The sequence below is a fragment of the Oncorhynchus mykiss genome, chromosome 27 (assembly GCF_013265735.2).
Source record: "Oncorhynchus mykiss isolate Arlee chromosome 27, USDA_OmykA_1.1, whole genome shotgun sequence".
Taxonomy (NCBI): Eukaryota; Metazoa; Chordata; class Actinopteri; order Salmoniformes; family Salmonidae; genus Oncorhynchus; species Oncorhynchus mykiss.
In genome coordinates, this window is record NC_048591.1 from 14,304,991 (window position 1) to 14,326,572 (window position 21,582).

Below are 21,582 nucleotides of genomic sequence, written 5' to 3' on the forward strand. Positions count from 1 at the left end.
AACACAAAGGTTATTTTAAGAACCATCCACCGTTGTCCATGAATTGCATTTTTTCACAGATTACTTTATGTCTCATTGTCTCTGTTCATTTGGAATTTATATTTAAGTGACATTTAGGAGTAAAGACCACACCTTAACCCCTGCCCTCTCCCATTAACGTCAGTATTATACACACCTGGCATGGTACCAGGTGAGCAGGAGCACTAATTAAGGTTATACGACATACAGTTAGTATGATAACAAAGGGAAAGGGTAACCTAGGGTCCATACAACTACAGTGCCTTGCGAAAGTATTCGGCCCCCTTGAACTTTGTGACCTTTTGCCACATTTCAGGCTTCAAACATGAAGATATAAAACTGTATTTTTTTGTGAAGAATCAACAACAAGTGGGACACAATCATGAAGAGGAACGACATTTATTGGATATTTCAAACTTTTTTAACAAATCAAAAACTGAAAAATTGGGCGTGCAAAATTATTCAGCCCCTTTACTTTCAGTGCAGCAAACTCTCTCCAGAAGTTCAGTGAGGATCTCTGAATGATCCAATGATGACCTAAATGACTAATGATGATAAATACAATCCACCTAGGTGTAATCAAGTCTCCGTATAAATGCACCTGCACTGTGATAGTCTCAGAGGTCCGTTAAAAGCACAGAGAGCATCATGAAGAACAAGGAACACACCAGGCAGGTCCGAGATACTGTTGTGAAGAAGTTTAAAGCCGGATTTGGATACAAAAATATTTCCCAAGCTTTAAACATCCCAAGGAGCACTGTGCAAGCAATAATATTGAAATGGAAGGAGTATCAGACCACTGCAAATCTACCAAGACCTGGCCGTCCCTCTAAACTTTCAGCTCATACAAGGAGAAGACTGATCAGAGATGCAACCAAGAGGCCCATGATCACTCTGGATGAACTGCAGAGATCTACAGCTGAGGTGGGAGACTCTGTCCATAGGACAACAATCAGTCGTATATTGCACAAATCTGACCTTTATGGAAGAGTGGCAAGAAGAAAGCCATTTCTTAAAGATATCCATAAAAAGTGTCGTTTAAAGTTTGCCACAAGCCACCTGGGAGACACACCAAATATGTGGAAGAAGGTGCTCTGGTCAGATGAAACCAAAATGTGACTTTTTGGCAACAATGCAAAACGTTATGTTTGGCGTAAAAGCAACACAGCTGAACACACCATCCCCACTGTCAAACATGGTGGTGGCAGCATCATGGTTTGGGCCTGCTTTTCTTCAGCAGGGACAGGGAAGATGGTTAAAATTGATGGGAAGATGGATGGAGCCAAATACAGGACCATTCTGGAAGAAAACCTGATGGAGTCTGCAAAAGACCTGAGACTGGGACGGAGATTTGTCTTCCAACAAGACAATGATCCAAAACATAAAGCAAAATCTACAATGGAATGGTTCAAAAATAAACATATCCAGGTGTTAGAATGGCCAAGTCAAAGTCCAGACCTGAATCCAATCGAGAATCTGTGGAAAGAACTGAAAACTGCTGTTCACAAATGCTCTCCATCCAACCTCACTGAGCTCGAGCTGTTTTGCAAGGAGGAATGGGAAAAAATGTCAGTCTCTCGATGTGCAAAACTGATAGAGACATACCCCAAGCGACTTACAGCTGTAATCGCAGCAAAAGGTGGCGCTACAAAGTATTAACTTAAGGGGGCTGAATAATTTTGCACGCCCAATTTTTCAGTTGTTGATTTGTTAAAAAAGTTTGAAATATCCAATTAATGTCGTTCCACTTCATGATTATGTCCCACTTGTTGTTGATTCTTCACAAAAAAATACAGTTTTATATCTTTATGTTTGAAGCCTGAAATGTGGCAAAAGGTCGCAAAGTTCAAGGGGGCCGAATACTTTCGCAAGGCACTGTAGTACAGTTTACCACCATCTTCACTAGTCTGACAAAATGCTGGTGGAATTGTTTTATTTTCAACTTTTCTGTCTTAAATCTGCAAAGGCGTAGGTAAGAAATAAGCAGATTAAGTCTAAATGAGATATTAATAAAGAAATTAAAGACTATGAAGACCTTAGAATTTAATAAGTATTCAAGTACAGGAAAGAACATGACAGGTATGTGTGTTGTAAAAATTTTACAAAAAATAAAACACCTGTTGAAAGAGGTGTGTGTGTGTCCTTTCATGTATGTGCGTGTAAAAATACTAAAATTTATGTGAAGCCTGTAATCTGTAAGAGAACAACAAGAGCACACATTTTTTGGCACAACTGCAGACAGATACAGGGACTACTGATAAAGCCTAGACTTAGTAGGGGAACTTCAGACATGGCCATAAAGGGAGAGAGGGCAGGGCACTGGAGATCTGAGGTACAGAGAGGAGTGGAGGAGGTGTGTGTTTGTGTGTGTGTGTGTGTGTGTGTGACTCTGTCTCTGAAAAAAATATTGGAATGTGTAGCCATAACACAGCTAAATTAACAAATGGCCCCTGGACGTCAAGGACACGGCAGGTAGCCTGGACGTGATTGACGCAGGGTGGCAGGTAGCCTAGTGGTCAAAGTGTTGTGCCAGTAACTGAAAGGTTGCTGGATCGAATCCCTGAGCTGACAAGGTAAAAACGAGGCAGTTAACCCCCTGTTATGCTGTCATTGTAAATAAGAATTTGTCCTAAACTGACTTGCCTAGTTAAATTAAAAATATATGTACGTATATTCACCTTTAGTCTTTTAAGAGACCAACAATTCTCCGGTGTGTGAGTTTCAATTCTGTAAAAACACAAATAATGAATGCTATCCTAAGACTTTAGAAACAAATTACTTTATGAATTGACTGAATTTAAACAGAACTGATATGTGTAAAAGGAAAGGTACAATGAGGGAGGTCAAAATAACAACCAGACAACTCCTCCTCTTCCTGTCCTTCCTGTGAGCTGGTCAGCTAAATTGACTCCATCTCTAGAAGGGAAGAGAAAAACAACACATACAAGCATTACATAATATAACACCATAAAAAGTGAGATTTATGTTAACTAAATAATGCTTGTATAGTGTAGTTAGTTGCATAAATATTGGAACAGTGTGGTAAAGTTAGTAAATCTTGCTGTTTACTCATGGAATTTGCATTTCAGATTAAAAGATGAATATGACTGACAAATATTTAGACAGCAAACTGTTGTTTTAGGATATTTTCTAACCCAGAACCAGCAGCTATATATTTGCCTCATATTAATCCTTTGATCTGAAATACCAATTAGCCTACATGAGTATACTGTAAAAATGACCTACTTTACTTCACTGTCTCAATACTTATGACACTAACTGTGTTGTGGAGAAGAAAAATGTACCATTGAACTCGGCTTTGAAAAGCAGCTGATACATTTTAAACTTGACTGCTGCTTTGCTGAGGCAGCCTCCTCAGGGTTGGCACCAGGCTCATGGCAAAGAGGGTCTCTTCATCCTCCTTCCTGTGAGCATCAGGTTGGGCTGCTGTGAGGTTCATAATGAGGTTCATTAAAATCGTGTGTTTCATAATAATCTCAGGTGGTCCTAGATCCAGAGGTGCTTCCTCCGTTTCCTCATCTTCCATGGCTGCACCGGTAGTGGTCATACTCATAGATGATGTAGACGTTGTAGAGGGTCTCTCTGCACCTGTGGAGGCTATGATCGCACTTGTAGATGATGTAGGGGGTCTTGATGCACCGGTGGTGCCCACACTTGTGGATGATGTAGTAGAAGGCTGTAAAATTGCCACTCGTTGCCCTAGGCACAATAAATGGTTCCAGAAAAGAAAGAATGTGGCCGAAGCGCCAAGGTTGCTGGCCTGAAATTGCTGACCCAGACCTCTTCTTCTCTTTCTCTGCCCTTCTCTCTCTCTGATACCTGTCCCTGGGTCGTCTCCACTTCCTCCTACAGTCTTCTTATACATAGACATGAACATGATAGGCCAAACCAATACCATAACTATAGTTATTAGATACTGCAGCTATCATGAACATGTCACCTACTGTACACACAGTGTTATCTGACCAAATTATCAGCGGTAGTATCTACCATCATTTCTATTACTATTTATCTCACATACACACTCACAGTCTTTCAAATATGATTATTTGGCCAAGTTATCAGGGGTAGTAACTAACATTATTTATATTGCTATTTCTCTTTCACACACACACACACACACACACACACACACACACACACACACACACACACACACACACACACACACACACACACACACACACACATACCCATTGGCTAGGTTAGCAAGCTAGCTAGTTAGGTTAGCTAGCTAGCTAAGTAGCCACATCTAGCACAAGCTCACTACTAAACTGACCTGGCAATCCAACTATCGTGGACACTTGTCTCCAAGCAGCATTTTTTTTAAATACCTGAATTCAGTCAGTATAGTTGCGTAGCTGCGCAGAATGCTATGCAGCATTGATGCAATGACGCAGTCGGTGACTTCGAAGCGTTAACATTAGCTATTAGCTAGCTAGCTAGGTAACGTTAGCTAACTGCTGTAGATAAGTTACCCTGTTAGTGTTAGCCAACTGTTAGCTAATGTTAGCTAATTGCCACGGTAACATTACAAAACATTTGGTGTCGAATTAACACAAGTTTATTGGTTTATTCAACTGTGGTAATACAAAAAAATAGCCGCTTCAAGTACCTACCTTTTGTACTGTATGTCCATTCTGTCAAACTGAGCTAAAATCATTAGCTAGATAGTTAGCTAACAGTAGCTACGCTTTTAGAATGGCGCCAAGCCTAGCTTGGTTAAAAAAAACTGGCTATACTATACCGATCGACTGCTAGGTAATAATTCATATTTGGCTTAATATCTGGAACTAGCTAATGATACATGATAAGAAGGATACGCTAAATGGTTGACATAGGCCACTTTTGAATTTAAAACAATATTACTTACCTGAATGCAAAGACATTCTGTCAGTGTCAGCATGAGGAAGAAAATATAAATGGTGGCAAAATCTAAATTTAACTGCTAATCTGTGAGCAGGATCTCATTGACTCTCGCAATATTTATAAACACTATATTCGAATTAACTCTGTGTTTTACCTCGACTCTAGTGGTCACAATCAGTCACTTAATTCCCAAAATAGTTAAAGCTGCTCTTTTCGAGTCAAATAATAGTAACTCTGCTGTAATGACTTTATTATTTGCTGTGCAGCAAACTTCCCCTCAAAAGAGGGGACTTACCTACCTTGGGAAAAATACAATGTAGGCACACATAAATTCTGATTGATACTGCTATAAGTAGGCTAATTTCTTTAACGAGTCAGACGCGAAGGATATACTACTTTCTCGGGAATGGGCCCAAATCCCCATCATTTGCGCGAAGAAAAGACGGAGAAAAAGGGGGCGGTGGTCGGGTTGCCTTCTGAGAATTCATAGGCGAGTGAGTAAACCCCCTCTACCATCAGTCCATTTAGCCAACGTGCAATCATTGGATAACAAAATGGATTACCTCTGATCAAGGATATCCAACCAACGGGACATTAAAAACTGTAATATCTTATGTTTCACCGAGTCGTGGCTGAACTACGACATGGATAACATACAGCTGGTGGGTTTTTCAGTCCATCAGCAAGATAGAACAGCTGCCTCTGGTAAGACAAGGGGTGGCAGTCTGTGTCTATTTGTAAATAACAGCTGATCCAAATAATCTAATGTTAAGGAAGTCTCAAGGTTTTGCTCACCTGAAGTAGAGTATCTCATGATAATCTGTAGACCACACTATTTACCAAGAGAGTTTTCATCTATATTTTTCATAGCTGTCTACCACCACAAACCAATGCTGGCACACAACGAGCTGTATAGGGCCATAAGCAAATAGGAAAATCTTCATCCGGAGGCGGTGCTCCTAGTGACCGGGGACTTTAATGGAGGGAAACTTAAATCCATTTTACCTCATTTCTACCAGCATGTTAAATGTGCAACCAGAGGAGAAAAAAACTCTAGACCACATTTACTCCACACACAGAGACGCGTACAAACTTCTCCCTCGCCCTCCATTTGGCAAATCTGACCATAACTCTATCCTGCTTACAAGCGAAAACTAAAGCAGGAAGTACCAGTGACTCGCTCAATAAGGAAGTGGTCAGAGGACGCAGATGCTAAGCTACAGGACTGTTGTGTTAGCACAGACTGGACTATATTCCGGGATTCTTCCAATGTCATTGAGGAGTACACCACATCAGTCACTGGCTCCATCAAAAACGTCATCGATGACGTCGTACCCACAGTGACCATACGTACGTACCCAAAACCAGAAGCCATAGATTACAGGCAACATCTGCACTGAGCTAAAGGGTAGAGCTGCCGCTTTCAAGGAGCGGGACTCTAACCCGGACTCTTATTAAAAAATGCCCTCAGATGAACCATCAAACAGGCAAAGCATCAATACAGAACTAAGATTGAATCGTACTACACCGGCTCCAATGCTCATCGGATGTGGCAGGGTTTGCAAACTATTACGGACTACAAAGGGAAGCACAGCCGCGAGCTGCCCAGTGACACATGGCTACCAGACGACCTAAATAACTTGGCACAGGGCCAGACGGATTACCAGGACTTGTACTCCAATCATGCGCTGACCAAATGTCAGTGTCTTCACTGACATTTTCAATCTGTCCCTGACCGAGTCTGTAATACCAAAATGTTTCAAGCAGACCACCATAGACACTGTGCCAAAGAACACCAAAGTAACCTGCCTAAATACAGGATTAAGATCGAATCCTACTACACTGGCTCTGATGCTCGTTAGATGTGGCAGGGCTTGAAAACTATTATGGACTACGAAGGGAAATCCAAACGCAAGCTGCCCAGTGACGCGAGCCTACCAGACGAGCAAAATGCCTTTTAGGCTCGCTTCGAGGCAAGCAACACTGAAGCATGCACGAGATCACCAGCTGTTCTGGATGACTGTGTGATAACGCATTGGTAGCCGATATGAGCAAGACCTTTACACAGGTCAACATTTACAAAGCCACGGGGCCAGATGGATTACCAGGACGTGTACTCAAAGCATGCGAGGGCCAACTGGCAGGTGTCTTTACTGACATTTTCAACCTCTCCCTGACTGAGTCTGTAATAACTATGTTTCAAGCAGACCACCATAGTTCCTGTGCCCAAGGAAGCGAAGGTAACCTGCCTAAATGATTATCGCCCCGTAGCACTCAAGTCTGTAGCCATGAAGTGCTTTGAAAGGCTGGTCATGGCTCACATCAACACCATTATCCCATAAACCCTAGACCCACTCCAATTTGCATACCGCCGCAACAGATCCACAGATGATGCAAAATCTATTGCCCTCCACACTTCCCTTTCCCACCTGGACAAAAGGAACTCTTATGTGAGAATGCTATTCATTGACTTCAGCTCAGCGTTCAACACCATAGTACCCTATCACTAAGCTATCACTAAGCTAAGGACCCAGGGACTAAACACCTCCCTCTGCAACTGTATCCTGGACTTCCTGACGGGCCACCCCCAGGTGGTAAGGGTAGGCAACAACACGTTTACCACACTGATCCTCAACTGTGGGACCCCTCATCGGTGTGTAGTCCCCCCTCTTAGTCCGCTCCTGTACTCTCTGTTCACCACGACTGCGTGGCCAAGCATGACTCCAACACCATCACTGACGACACAACAGTGATCTGATCACCGACAACGATGAGACAGCCTATAGGAAGGAGGTCAGATAACTGGCAGTGTGGTGCCAGGACAACAACCTCTCCCTCAATGTGAGCAACAAAAAAGAGCTGATCGTGGTCTACAGTAAAAGGTGGGCCGAACAGGTCCCCATTAACATCAATGGGGCTGTAGTGGAGCGAGTCGAGAGTTTAAAGTTCCTTGGTGTCCACATCACCAACAATCTATCATGGTCCAAACACACCAAGATAGTCGAGAAGAGGGCACGACAAAACCTTTTCCCCCTCAGAAGACTGAAAAGATTTGGCATGGGTCCCCAGATCCTCAAAAAGTTGGCGTGGTCAGAGGAAAGCCCATAAAAACCATAGACCCACTCCAATTTGCATACCGCCGCAACAGATCCCCAGATGATCCAATATCTATTGCCCTCCACACTTCCCTTTCCCACCTGGACAAAAGGAACACCTACATGAGAATGCTATTCATTGACTACAGCTCGGCGTTCAACACAGTACCCTCAAAGCTATCACTAAGCTAAGGACCCAGGGACTAAACACCTCCCTCTGCAACTGTATCCTGGACTGCCTGACGGGAGACCCCCAGGTGGTAAGGGTAGGCAACAACACAACTGCCACACTGATCCTCAACTCTGGGGCCCTTCAGGGGTGTGTGCTCAGTCCCCTCCTGTACTCCCTTTTCACCCATGACTGCGTGGCCAAGCATGACTCCAACACCATCATTAAGTTTGCTGACGACACAAAAGTGGTAGGCCTGATCACTGACATTGATGAGACTGCCTATAGGGAGGAGGTCAGAGACTTGTCAGTGTGGTGGCAGGATAACAACCTCTCCCTCAACGTGATCAAAACAAAGGAGATTGATTGTTGATTACAGAAAAAGGAGGACCGGGCACGCCCCCATTCTCATCAGTGGGGCTGTAGTGGAGCAGGTTGAGAGCTTCAAGTTCCTTGGTGTCCACATCACCAACAAACTATCATGGTCCAAACACACCAAGACAGTCGTAGAGAGGGCACGACAACGCCTATTCCGCCTCAGGAGACTGAAAAGATTTGTCATGGGTCCTCAGATCCTCAAAAAGTTCTATAGCTGCACCATCGAGAACATCCTGGTTGCATCACCGCCTGGTATGGAAACTGCTCGGCCTCTGAAAGCAAGGCAATGCAGAGGGTAGTGCATACGGCCCAGTATATCACTGGGGCAAAGCTTCCTGCCATCCAGGACCCACCCAGGACCTTCTTGCCACCCAGGTCTCAGAAGAAGGCCCAAAAAAATACCAAGGACTCCAGGTACTCTAGTCATAGACTGTTCTCTCTGCTACCGCACGGCAAGCAATAACGGAGCGCCAAGTTTAGGTCAAAAAGACTTCTTAACAGCTTCTACCCCCAAGCCATATTGAACTGTTGATCAAAAGGCTACTAAGACTATTTACATTGTCCCCACCACCCATTTATACGCTGCTACTCTCTATTTATTATCCATGCATAGTCCCTTTACCTCTACCTACATGTACATATGACCGCTGCCCCCGCACATTGACTCTGTACCGGAAACCCCTGTATATAGCATTGCTACTGTTATTTTCTTGTTGTTCCTTAATTATTTGATATTTCTATATTTTTTGTTGGTTAAGGACTTGTAAGTAAACATTTCACTGTAAGGTCAACACCTGTTGTATTCGGCGCATGTGACAAATAAAATTTGATTTGATTTGAATCCCTAAATTAAACCAGTTCCAAAATGAAATACTTTTAATTTACCATGAATGTGATGATCACAGAGCCAGCTGTCTCTCTGGTCTTCATATACCTCCCTCCTTTTTATGTGCCAGTTTTATCCAAATTAATACAAACTTCTGATAAAAAAATCTGGCGCTTTTAAACTTACAAATCACAGATAAAATGATTTAATGAGGAAAATAATTTATTTCCTCCTTTCAATCCTATATTGGTTGTAAACATACCAATGATCAACATACATTGTCTCAAGCACCTCAAGACAAATGTGATGGCTGAGTTTACCTTTGTTTTTAGTAAAGGTTCACAGTTTTTGTGTTCCTCTCATGCAATTCTCTAATGGCTGGTCCTGTACAGCAGTGGGCATGCCAGGGATGCCAGGGATCATGTCCCCAGGCGAAGTTGTTCACCAATGGGCTAATAGGCTCTCTGAAGCCCAAACAGAGGCCTTGCCCTGGGGTTGTGTACAGTAGGCCCTGACACAGACACACTTTGTTCTCCTCCTGCAGTAACTTCCAGTCATCAGCCATGTTCGAGAGCTCTGAGTCGGCAGCCGCCGAGGGAGTCAACACAGACAGCACCCTGGGATCCCCCATCACCGCCTGCAAGAAGGTAAATACAGGGGGACGATGTGTGTGTACAGTATGTCCGGTAAATATTAATGTGTGTGTGTGTGTGTGTCCCTCTCCCTGGTGAGGGAGAGTTTGTGCCATTGCAACAGAGAGTAATGATGGAGGACCAGGTGTTTCAGGTCATCTAGTTGGATTCATCATCTCACTGTGCCAAGTAGACAATGAGAGAAATGGCAAAAAACACTGGTCTCGGGGAGATTACATTGAGTTTCAACTTCTTCTGTTCTGCTCCCCCTCCTTCCTCTTGAATAAGGAGCATTGTCAGTCAATATAGCTGCTTGTTCAGTCACTTCATTAGTAGACGGGTTGTCACGTTAAATGACTTCCACTGAGCCTCGTCGCTTTGCCGCTAACATACAAAAACAATATTACATCACAGGAGGTTGGTAATGGCTGGAGCGGAATGGCATCAAATACATCGAACACAGGGTTTGATGCCATTCCATTGGTTCCTTTCCAGCCGTTATATTGAGCCATTCACCACTCAGCAGCCTCCACTGTCTTACATGTAGTATTGGTAATAGGAGTGTCCACACAATGACACAAAACTGTATGGCTTCCAAGTGTGTATTTATCAAGACAAGATATCAACCCTAACTCTAGGTCAGGTCCCCTGACTTGACAAAGACCTAGCAGTCTAAATATTGCCTTAATAAAATACATGTGGGAGAATAATATTATTTTAACTGGTGAACATTTACTGAGATCAAGCTCCTGCTCAAGCTCCTGTATGAAGCTGGGTTATGTTCATTGGTGCACATCGACGCAAAACATTTTGTAACGGAAGAAAAGGGCAATTATTGGACAAGTTCAAATAGCACATTTCTGTTTTGGGCGGTTATCTCCCATTTTGTGCCTAATGAACACAACCCTGCCCTCACTCCAAGCTCTGCCAAATTGTGATGTCATGACCATGTGTGAGTGTGAGTCATCTCTACCTGGCGATGGCCCAGAGCAGATGGACAACACCAGAGGGAGATAGTGCAGGACAGGGGCACAGGGGGCATGATGGCATGAGCCTAAAAATACACTATGGAAATGATTATGATCTCTATTGTTTTGTAACCTGACTACCCATCCACATCGCTCTGGCCAAACGCCACACCCACTAGCGTTTCTTTTCCTGGATTTGCTTTCCTCCCTGCTTTCAGGGAGGTTGGGTTAAATGTAGAAGACACATTTGGGTTGAATACATTCAGTTGTGCAACTGACTAGCTATTCCCTTTCCCTTATTATATAATTCCCTTCAACCTCATGGCTTGGTTTTTGCTCTGACTTGCGCTGTCAACTGTGGGACCTTCTATAGACAGGTGTGTGACTTTCCAAATTGTGTGCAATCAATTGTAGACTCCAATCAAGTTGTAGAAACACCTCAAGGATGATCAATGGAAACAGGATGCACCTAAGCTCAATTTCAAGTTTCATTGCAAAGGGTCTGAATACTTATGTAAATAAGGTATTTCTGTTTTTTATTTTTAATATATATGCTAAATGTTTTGTCATTATGGGGTATTGTGTGTAGATTGATGAGGGATTTAAAACAAATCTATTTTAGAATACGGGTGTAACGTAACAAAATGTTGAAAAAAATCAAGGGGTCTGAATACTTTCCGAATGCACTGTACGTGTCCCTCTGACAAGGTACTCTTGACTCTTGAGTGTCATTGAAAGTCGCAGGTCAACAGGACTTGACACTTAACGCATAGCGTCCTTTGAAACAGCTCGCGGGGGAAGAGTAAAAACACAGTAAATATGTGGAGAGTAAATAGGCTAACTGACAGGCTATTGATCCCTCTTACAGAGGAAGGTCCCACAGAGCACCTCCTGAACAAAGGGCCTGTAGAGATCTTTATAGCCAGAGGGTAAATACTAAGGTTGTCAGCTGAAGGTGAATGGGGTCTCGTGTGTGTGTGTTTGTGTGTGTGTGTGTGTGTGTGTGTGTGTGTGTGTGTGTGTGTGTGTGTGTGTGTGTGCGTGCGTGCGTGTATTTGTATGTTATACATTCTGAGAAGGAGTTCAGTCATGTGTCTGTGTGTAAGAGTGTGAGTTATCTGTGTCTTCCAGGTGCTGTGCAGTAGCAGTGTGCTGGACTCATCAGAGTACTGGCTGAGGAATGAGAAGGCTCTGTGCAGGCTGGGCCTTCTGGAGGATGACGCTGAGGGGAGATATAACACGGTGAGCAGTGTGTGCCTATTTGATTTATAACTATATGACCACCAAATCTATGACAATTTATAGAACTTTGTAGAACAGGAATTCTCCCTTGGGTACTCGACTGGTAAGCCTTGGTGTTCTTACTAGAAAACAAAGGTATCACTCCGTGTGTGTCTGTCCTTTCCCTCAGTCTCATTCTGAGCTCTGAGTCAATTAAAAAGCGTTTTCATCTTCCCATTGTGTGTGCAAATGATACAGTGCCGTTTTTACACAATGTGTCCAGACTGGATGAGGAGCAGGGGTTAGGTGTGTGTGTGTGTGTGTGTGTGTGTGTGTGTGCACCCTCTTCTGTTAACCAGTATTATCACAGTAATAGGCCTGTGGCCATATCAGCTTAGTTAATTACAGACTCTGAGCCAGGAGTGAACAGGGTCTGTGTTAGTGAGTGTGTGGAATGCAGATTTAATACATTTGGCTGGATATGGTATTTCTGGTTTTGGTTGGGGAGCGGGGGAAAGGTTGGTTTATTAGTGTGTTCATTTGGATCATTTATGGAATCCTCTAACATGGTCACTTTAATCAGTGTGATTGTTACAATGTGATTGTCATTGATTACACACACAGCGGCAGCAGAGGTATTCAAATTAAGCTCGGAGGTCGTGTTTACGACAGGTTCAAGTTTATTGTCCCTGAAGGGAAATTGTCTTGACATTGATATGTCATCCTGGTTGTTTCACAAAGTGTGATATCTTTATTATCCACTCATTTCATATGATGGAGACAATATGGCCACACACGAACTGGTTGATTATGTGACAATTACAGTGACGTCTATTCCTGAATGTGTGTGTGGAAGGCTCAGGAAGTAGAAGGGACTATGCACTCAGGAGCTCAAAGTGCAAAGATAAAAATCTTGTAAGCTCTCTTTTCACTCCTTACCAAATCTAGGTCTTGTCACTTTTGATCACTCTCTCATGTTTTAAGGCAGGGCCTGAGCTCACAGTGAGATGTTACCGAGTTGCGATAGTCACAGTGAATTTCATCTGAACACATTGACAGAGGGTAAGCAATTTGGAACCGAAGTCTTCTACACTGTTAGTTCTGCTCTGCTAGTTACAGTGAAGTTACGGAGATATGTTTCCAATCCTATTTTACATTTTTGTAGAGATGAGATCTATATCATTGTTCATCTCAGACCCCAGAACCAAATGTTGCATGCACTAATAATCTGTCACCAAACACCAAAACTATTCCCAGTTTCACTCTCTCTCTCTGGACACTGCCACACTAACACTGCCACACCCACACCCACACACACACACACACACACACTGCTGCAGCTATGTAGATAATTGAATTCTATTCAATGAGATATGGGGAGCTGAAAATGACAATTTAAGCTGTATCTCACGGCTGATGGCTAGGACAGAGTTAGTTACAGTGATGAGATAAGATATTCCCAATTCATATCATTCCTCACTGCTCTAATTGCCTGCTTGGTCCCACAGCAATTGTGTGTCTGCCTGTCTGCCTGCTTGTGTGCCTGCCTGTCTGCCTGCTTGTGTGCCTGCCTGTCTGCCTGCTTGTGTGCCTGCCTGTCTGCCTGCTTGTGTGCCTGCCTGTCTGCCTGCTTGTGTGTCTGCCTGTCTGCCTGCTTGTGTGTCTGCCTGTCTGCCTGCTTGTGTGCCTGCCTGTCTGCCTGCTTGTGTGCCTGGGTCTAGGATTGGGTATGACTGGAAATGGGACATCGTTACCAGTTAGTTATATTATGTAATATTATTCCAGAGTTGGAGGCTGAATGGAGAGCTGAACAGGTGTAGACTCTATACACATTAGTGCTGTGAATATTCAATGAGCTCTACAACTCTAATATTCCAGAACTAAAATCTTGTGTAATTTGGTCAGCTAATTGAGTTTCTTCGGTTTACGCACAATCTGTCCACGAGAGATTACCACAACCAAGACCAGCATACCGACAGTGCATATGAATAATGGAAGTGCCTGTAATGTATCTTGGCTGGTGCTATTGCTTGGAGGTCAGGGGTCAGGAGCCACAGAAGGGTACCAAGGTTGTGTTCCAAATGGCACCGAATTCCCTATTTAGTGCACTACTGTAGTGCATTATTTAGAGAACAGAGTGCCATATGAGACACAGCCAGAGACAGAGCATCCAAGTGGCTCACAATCACAACATGGCCTGACTGTGGCGGCCTTACATAACAAACACAGGGGAACACACAGAGGACACAGGAAGAATGACTGAGTGTGCTGAGTTAAGAGCAATGGGACATAGAGAGAAAGAGAGAGACAAAGGTTAGAGTTGAGAAGAAGGGTTTGAAGGTGGGAGAGATTGAGTGAGGGGGAGAGGATTTGTTGTTGAGTGAAGAGGAAGAGAGCTTAGAAGTGGGTGGAGGACTGTGTGCATGTGTGCTTGTGTGCACACGGGTGTGCGTAGCAGCCTATTGTACTACATACCCTGTGAATATTTGTAATCTTTATTGAAAATTAGTGAGACCGTTTTAAGGAGTTTCTGCTCCTGTGCTTGTGTGATCGAGCGTGTGTATTTGTGTTGTGTGTGTCTGTGTTGTGTGTGTCTGTGTCGTGTGTGTGTATTGCAATATATTGCACTGTAGTCTGTGAACGTTAGTAATCTTTATGGAAAATAAGTGAGAGCGTGTTTCTACATTTGTGCGTGTGTGTGTGTGCGTGTTTGTGTGTGTTCCTGTCCTGACTGTATTTGTGTAACCAGTCCTGTAACCAGTCCAGGGCTCTAACCACACACACACACACACACACACACACACACACACACACACACACACACACACACACACACACACACACACACACACACACACACACACACACACACACACACACACACACACACACACACACACAAACACCATCTGACTTTGTGCTTCTGTCACACCTCCACACAATCACTCACTCACTCTGTCATTTAGACACACACACAGGCATGCACGCACGCACATCTGACCTGCCCAAGGAACAACAACACATCTGACCCATTCTTTTCAGAGCTATGGCACGCCGTTAAAAACAGTGACATCACTGCTGCCATAGCACCATGGTCATTAGGCACTGTGACGATTGTCCTATGTCCTCTGTCACATAAGCTAAAGTCTTGTCGGATTATGTATGTCCAGACATTGATTATCACCCTTTTATTATGAGAAGCACATTTATCGACTGTTATTGATGTGTGGATATTTATCATGTGGAATATACAGTATATACACTAGTGTTCAAAAGTTTAGGGTCACTTAGAAATTACCTTGTTTTTGAAAGAAAATCACATTTTTCTTGTGCATTATAATAACATCAAATTGATCAGAAATACAGTGTAGACATTGATAATGTTGTAAATTACTATTGTAGCTGGAAACGGCTGATTTGTAATGGAATATCTACATAGGCAACCATTACTCCTGTGTTCCAATGGCACATTGTGTTAGCTAATCCAAGTTTATAATTTTAAAAGGCTAATTGATCATTAGAAAACCATTTTGCAATTATGTTAGCACAGCTGAAAACTGTTGTTCTGATTAAAGAAGCAATAAAACTGACCTTCTTTAGAATAGTTGAGTATCTGGAGCATCAGCACTTGTACGTTTGATTACAGGCACAAAATGGCTAGAAACAAATAACTTTCTTCTGAATCTCATCAGTCTATTCTTGTTCTGAGAAATTAAGGCTAATCCATTCGAGAAATTGCCAAGAAACTGAAGATCCGTACAATGCTGTGTACTACTCCCTTCACAGAACAGCGCAAACTGGCTCTAACCAGAATAGAAAGAGGAGTGGGAGGCCCCGGTGCACAACTGAGCAAGAGGACAAGTACATTAGAGTGTCTAGTTTGAGAAATAGACGCCTCACAAGTCCTCAACTGGCAGCTTCATTAAATAGTACCCGCAAAACACCAGTCTCAACGTCAACGGTGAAGAGGCGACTCCGGGATGCTGGTCTTCTAGGCAGAGTTCCTCTGTCCAGTGTCTATGTTCTTTTGCCATTCTTCCAATCTTTTCTTTTTATTGGCCAGTCTGAGATATGGCTTTTTCTTTGCAACTCTGCATGGAAGGCCATTCTCATGAAACCATTAAAATACCATGGCAGTAATGATTTTAAATATAAAACATGTCATTTAGTGATACAACAAAATATCGTAATAAAGATAATAGTGTTCTCTACCTTGCACAAACAGCTAATTTTTGGAGACTATTGCCACCCCCACCTAATGGTGATGGCTAAATGATTTTGTCCTTGGAATTGCACTATATCTCCTTTTTTTTTTTTTACTGTTTCTCCCTCGCTCTTTCTCATTCTTCAACAGTCATCTCCTTACTTTTCTCTGCAATTGCTTTGACCGGCGTGGAAGACACAATAAGCCCAAATAATGTGTTAACCTTCACAGCACCTCAGCTCGCACGGGCTTGATAGAACCGCCTTTATAATAAGACAGCTTAATAGGTTACACCACTACCAGAGTGGGCTTTCTTGAAAAAAAAGTAGGGAAAAGGCTGAATGTGATATGTATGTAATAATGTAAACAGGGGTTGGTGTTGTTTCACTCCGGTGGACATTTTGACTCTCCTGATAAAGAGCGCCACTCCAATTTTCAAGCTGCTCCCGCCGTTTTGTTTCCTGTTTAATTCTGTCCCCTTTTCAGCTTTGGGGTGGTTAGCTCACTGATTCATCCTATAGGCTACTTTTTATAAAAGATCCATGAAATAGGCAGAAATTATGTAGAAAACATGGGTAAAGTGCGAGATTCATTTGTAAAAGAGGGAAATAAAAAAAAATCTAATCCACTCATTACAGAGACTAACATCCATGATGTCACAGAGTAACAAACTACAGATTCAGCCTGATTGGCAGACAGAACAGTTTTATCTCTAAGCTGATTGGGCCATTCGATCCAGTTCCAGTCGCTGCATAATTTACCTCTGTTTGTATTTCTCCTTCTGCTTCTCTTTTGATGTTAGTCCGAAGCGTACATGCCCTCTTCCCCCCGAGAAGACCCATTAACATGGAACATGGACACGAGTGCCACGGAAAAGAAAAGAGGAAGGGGAAAAAACATGGTGGGGAGCAGGGGAATAAGATGCTGAATATAGCCCACAGGCAAACCAGACAGTCATATTAGCCTAATTGACATTTCTGAGGAGAGATAAGAGGCCTACAAGATGGACCCCACAAGCGTTTGTTCTTTTACTTAAATGAGTCACATAGGGAAGTTAATCATAAAGAATAGCTCTTACAGAAACCATATGAATTGTGGGTAGCTAAGCTCTTTGAGCTTTGAGGGCTTTCAGCATGACGTACATCAGAGAGGGTATGTACGATGATCAAGGAGGTTATATCAACCGCTGGGATTTACAATGATTGGTATGTTGATTAATACAGGAAATTGTTTATTTCTCCTCTCTAGAAAATATATATAATATGATCTCTGGCTGAAGCGTGGGGGCAAAATATTGGGTTTGGAGAGATGGACCTGGTATGTACAGTGGCAAGAAAAAGTATGTGAACCCTTTGGAATTACCTGGATTTCTGCATGAATTGGTCATAACATTTGTTCTGATTTTCATCTGTCACAACAATAGACAAACACAGTCTGCTTAAACTAATAACGCAAACAATTATACGTTTGTATGTCTTTATTGAACACACCGTGTAAACATTCACAGTGCAGGGTGGGAAAAGTATGTGAAGCCTTGGTTTTAATAACTGGTTGATCCTACTTTTTATAACCTCAACCAAACGTTTTCTGTAGTTGTGTGTGCCTGTGTTTTGATCAACTTGGGAATTGATTTTTCCGTTGATGATAGCAAGCTGTCGAGGCTTTGAGGCAGCAAAGCAGCTCCAAACCATGATGCTCCCTTCACCAGACTTTACAGTTGGGATGAGGTTTTGATGTTGGTGTGCTGTGCCTTTTATTTCTCCATACATAGTGTTGTGTGTTCCTTCCAAACATCTCAACTTTAGTTTCAACTGTCTACAGAATATTTTGCCAGTAGCGCTGTGGAACATCCAGATGCTCTTTTGCGAAGTTCAGATGTGCAGCAATGTTTTTTTTTGGACAGCAGTGGCTTCTTCCGTATTGTCCTCCCATGAACACAATTCTTGTTTAGTGTTGTAGGCTCGTCAACAGAGATGTTAGCATGTTCCAGAGATTTCTTTATGTCTTTAGCTGACACTCTAAGATTCTTAACCTCATTGAGCGTTCTGCGCTGTTCTCTTGCAGTACGGCAACTCCTAGGGAGAGTAGCAACAGTGCTGAACTTCCTCCATTTATAGACAATTTGTCTTACCGTGGACTGATGAACATCAAGGCTTTTAGAGATACTTGTATAACCCTTTCCAGAATTTATGCAAGTCAACAACTCTTAATCTTGGGTCTTCCAAGATCTGTTTTGTTCGAGGCATGGTTCGCATCAGGCAATGCTTCTTGTGAATAGCAAACTCAAATTTTGTGAGTGTTTTTATAGGGCAGGGCAGCTCTAACCAACATCTCGTCTCAATGATTGTACTCCAGGTTAGCTGACCCCTGACTCCAATTAGCTTTTGGAGAAGTCATTAGCCTAGGAGTTCACATACTTTTCCCAACCTATATTGTGAATGTTTAAATCATGTATTCGATATAGACAATAAAAATACAATACTTTGTGTGTTATTAGCTTAAGTAGACTGTGTTTGTCTATTGTTGTGACTTAGATGAAGATCAGATCATATTTTATGACCAATTTATGCAGAAGTTCAGGTAATTCCAAAGGGTCCACATGCTCTTTCTTTGCCACTGTAAGTTCATCTGGCTTTGAACAGATAGAGAGAACTGGATAGATAGGAACTGGTTATATAGTGTGTTACAGCTGGCAGGGGGGGGGGGGGGGGGGGGGGGGCACTATCTGTGTTTATTGGTAAGTGACCAACCAAGGGCTATGCCTCACTCCCCTTTTCTAATTAACTCAATTATTGATTAAAACTTCCCCAAAGCATTTGTAGCTGTACTTTTACATACTTTCTCTACACAACCCAGCCGCACTGGCACGACAGGGTCACACTTATGAACATCGAAGAGATTGACGGGGCGGCCAATCTTCTATGCGTGAACAAACGTAGCACTTTGCTGTTCTATAGTCCGGGTCAGCAAGTGAAATAACATACCTATGCAACTATGAAGGCTTTGGAAAACCCACCCCAGAATGAACAATGGCAAAGCAATCAGTGAAATTATTCTGAATTCCAAATTGCACCTTATTCCCTTTGTAGTGCACTTCTTTTGACCAGGGCTAATAGGGGTCTGGTCAAAAGTAATGCACTATATAGGGAATAGGGTTTAATTTGGGACCAATTCAGTAAAATTATATTAGTCTGTATGTAGGGACTGTCGCTCGCTCCCTGGGTACTGACTGACTGGGTGCCAATTAGCCCTGTTGTGTCCTGCTTATTCGCGCGTTGCCATACCTCCAAAATCACGTCCTGCTAGAGGCTTGTAATGGCCAGTGAGGGCTAACACAGCATGAATGCTTCCTCTGTCAGACGAGTAATCATGCTTTTATCTGGGTAAAGTCAGGTCATTGGAATGGGGAGTAAGGTTGGCTACATCACAGTCAGTATTCTGGACTATTTGATGCTAACCTCTCAGGTCTTTTTTGTACCACTGTTCTGTTCTGAAGCTTTTTCCCTCTTATTGCAGATCTGCTTTGTGAATCTGGACCAGCAGAAGGTGGATCGTCACGACAACAGCTGCGTCAAGGTGTGCTGGGTCCCCTCTTCTCTTGTCATCTCTCTGTTACCCCCTACCCATGCTTTCCTCTCATATCCTCTCTTCCCTCTCCTCCCTCCTCATCTCATCTCCTTTACTCCCTCCTCCCCTTTCCTCCCCCTACCCATTAACCCCTCTGCTCCTTCTCTCATCCTCTATCCTCGCCTCTCCTTTCCCCTCCTCCCGTTCCCCCAGAGTCTTTCTTAACTATCATAAACACTGGCTCTGTTGCCATGGATTCAGGATAATTAGCCTGGGGGAGAGGGGTTGATTTGTTTAGGTAATTAGCAGGTTTGTTCTGATGATGACTGCCTGTGTGCCTGTCATTGTGACTGTGGGCGACGTCCCTCTCTCCTCTAGAAACTGGCCTCAATCTCTCCAGACCTTCCCAAGCTGGTCGACTCTCTGAGTGTGCGACAGCCCAAGGTGAACGAAATCCTGCTGCTCGGCGGTTTGGAGACTCCGGACCCCTCTCACCGTCACCAGTACCCCACCCACACACAGGTGAGCGCACGCACGCACGCACACACACACACACACACACACACACACACACACACACACACACACACACACACACACACACACACTTCATGTCATTTTATATTAATGGTTTGTTGAGATCCCTCCATCCCAAATCCATCCACTGTCTGATCTGCTCTGAGTATTACACGAGCAGACAAGGTAGAACGCATCAATTATTGAACTCTTTACCGGGAGACCCATGGGGGCGGCGCACAATTGGCCCATCGTCATCCGGGTTAGGGGAGGGTTTGGCCGGCAGGGATGTTCCTGTCCCATCGCGCACTAGCGACTCCTGTGGCGGGCCAGGCGCAATGCATGCTGACACGGTCGCCAGGTGTACGCTGTTTCCTCCGACACATTGGTGCAGCTGGCTTCCGGGTTAAGCGGGCGTTGTGTCAAGAAGCAGTGCGGCTTGGCTGGGTTGTGTTTCGGAGGACGCACGGCTCTCAACCTATGCCTCTTCCGAGTCCGTACGGAAGTTGCAGCGATGGGAAAGGATTGTAACTACCAATTGGATATAACGAAATTGGCGTTATAATAAAAATATAAAATGTAAACATTTAAAAAATTTGTGTGTGCGTATTTGTACCTGTGTGTGTGTGTGTGTATTGTCTCCAGGGCAAGAGGGGTACAGATGTGTGCCTGGTCCAGTGTGCTGGGGGCCGGCGGCCCACCAGCATCATCTATGAGATCAACAAGTTCCTAATCGGGCTACAGTGGGGTCAGGAGAGGCAGGGGTCCCAGGGGATGATGATGGCAGGGCAGAGGCTGGATGATGACACCAACCGCTCTTTTTCATCCATAGAGGAGGACTTCCTCACTGCCTCAGAACACCTGGGGGATGACAGCGAGGATGACGGCTTACGAAATGGTGATTTTCTCTCATCCTTTTGAATACCCTTGTACTATATTTGAGTTCATTGTATTTTACTGAAGTATGTGGTGAATATGAAAGTAGGGTAATGTAGTCCTATGTGGCTAAGTTTGAAGAGCATGAGGATAGCAAATACGAAAATTTCAATCTCAGTTACTGTTCTAGTTCACTTTTGACAAGTGTGTCTGCTAAATAGG

The 21,582-nt window shown here is 43.4% G+C and overlaps 1 protein-coding gene across 3 annotated transcripts in view; it reads left to right on the top strand.

The window, feature by feature from the left end:
- LOC110507624 (A-kinase anchor protein SPHKAP) overlaps positions 1-21,582 on the top strand; it is an 82,438-nt gene that overhangs the window by 42,936 nt on the left and 17,920 nt on the right. For all 3 annotated transcript variants that reach the window (XM_036964926.1, XM_036964927.1, XM_021587725.2), the window contains exons 2-6: positions 9,921-10,023; positions 12,108-12,218; positions 19,918-19,977; positions 20,347-20,490; positions 21,130-21,382. In XM_036964926.1, coding sequence (XP_036820821.1) covers positions 9,921-10,023; positions 12,108-12,218; positions 19,918-19,977; positions 20,347-20,490; positions 21,130-21,382 — 671 coding nt within the window. The remainder of the gene's footprint in view (positions 1-9,920; positions 10,024-12,107; positions 12,219-19,917; positions 19,978-20,346; positions 20,491-21,129; positions 21,383-21,582) is intronic.